This window comes from Perkinsus marinus (assembly GCF_000006405.1).
Source record: "Perkinsus marinus ATCC 50983 genomic scaffold scf_1104296950442, whole genome shotgun sequence".
NCBI classification, from domain to species: Eukaryota; Perkinsozoa; order Perkinsida; family Perkinsidae; genus Perkinsus; species Perkinsus marinus.
This window is the reverse complement of record NW_003209593.1, coordinates 1-1,016: the sequence shown is the minus strand read 5'-3', so window position 1 is coordinate 1,016 and position 1,016 is coordinate 1. Positions and strand designations below refer to the sequence as shown.

Genomic DNA, 1,016 nt, shown 5'->3' with positions numbered 1-1,016 from the left:
AACTGAGTGAGTGCTCCTGTAAGTACTAGCAAACACAAGACGGATGTGAATCGTGTCTAACCATCGAGGAGTTAATAATAATATTGCAATCAGCATACAGTCGACCTTTTAACGTTTTTTGCCCTCAAAGGGTATGAGAAGAGGAAGAGAAACTCAGCCAATGTTTTGCCACTGCCATAACGACAAACTTCCATCGGCACATCCCGTTATGAATAGGTTGGTATTAACTACCAAAGAAAAATGCAACGTGCCGGGATCGAACCCACGACCTCACCAAGAGACTTCACGATACGGACATCCGCGTTTCTCCTCTGCATAGCCGTTTGCCACCACAGTATCGGCTTCAATGTCGGCAGACTATATGCCCGTATGCTACCATTCATTTGCCCGACCAACACTGCAAAAGATTCTCATTGAGCCACAAGCCCACGACCTACGTGCGGGTTGACCATTAATGATGACTCCATCGAGACAGGAGTTACAACAGGGCTTCCGGAGCTTCTCACCGTTGTTGACGTAGTGCAGAGCACAGTCCATACTGGCGGTCTCGTTGCCACTGAGGAGAAGAAAATGTCGCGCGCCACGAAATTATTACTGCTACTACTTCGGGTCGAACACAAACAACTTGCCGTCCAAGGTTATGGCAACAACATGATTCTCGTATCTAAGGAGGGACGTCTTATGAGTGATGCCAGGAGCAAGCAAAGTTACGGTAATACATTAGCATATTCATAACGGGACTTTGGGTATCTATCCGACCCTGTATGGTGAGGTCTACTATACTGATACCAGTAATACCGCATACACCACCGATCCACATCGTCTGCTCTGCTATCTGAAAGTTATCATGATACAATACTCGTAGAGCCGGGAAGACTACAACCATTGCTACTACCTCTACTGCTACTACCATTGCTACTACCTCTACTGCTACTACCATTGCTACTACCTCTACTGCTACTACCATTGCTACTACCTCTACTGCTGCTACCATTGCTACTACCTCTACTGCTACT

General features: G+C 46.6%; 1 protein-coding gene across 1 annotated transcript; it reads right to left on the bottom strand.

Annotated features, from left to right (window-relative positions):
* Positions 1-274: 274 nt before the first annotated feature.
* On the bottom strand, positions 275-664 carry Pmar_PMAR008553 (hypothetical protein; the record flags this gene model as incomplete). The annotated part of the gene is made up of 3 exons (XM_002777961.1): positions 275-397; positions 438-556; positions 605-664. Coding segments are annotated over 3 exons (302 nt in total), but the record flags the coding sequence as incomplete, so codon positions are not given.
* Positions 665-1,016: the final 352 nt, after the last annotated feature.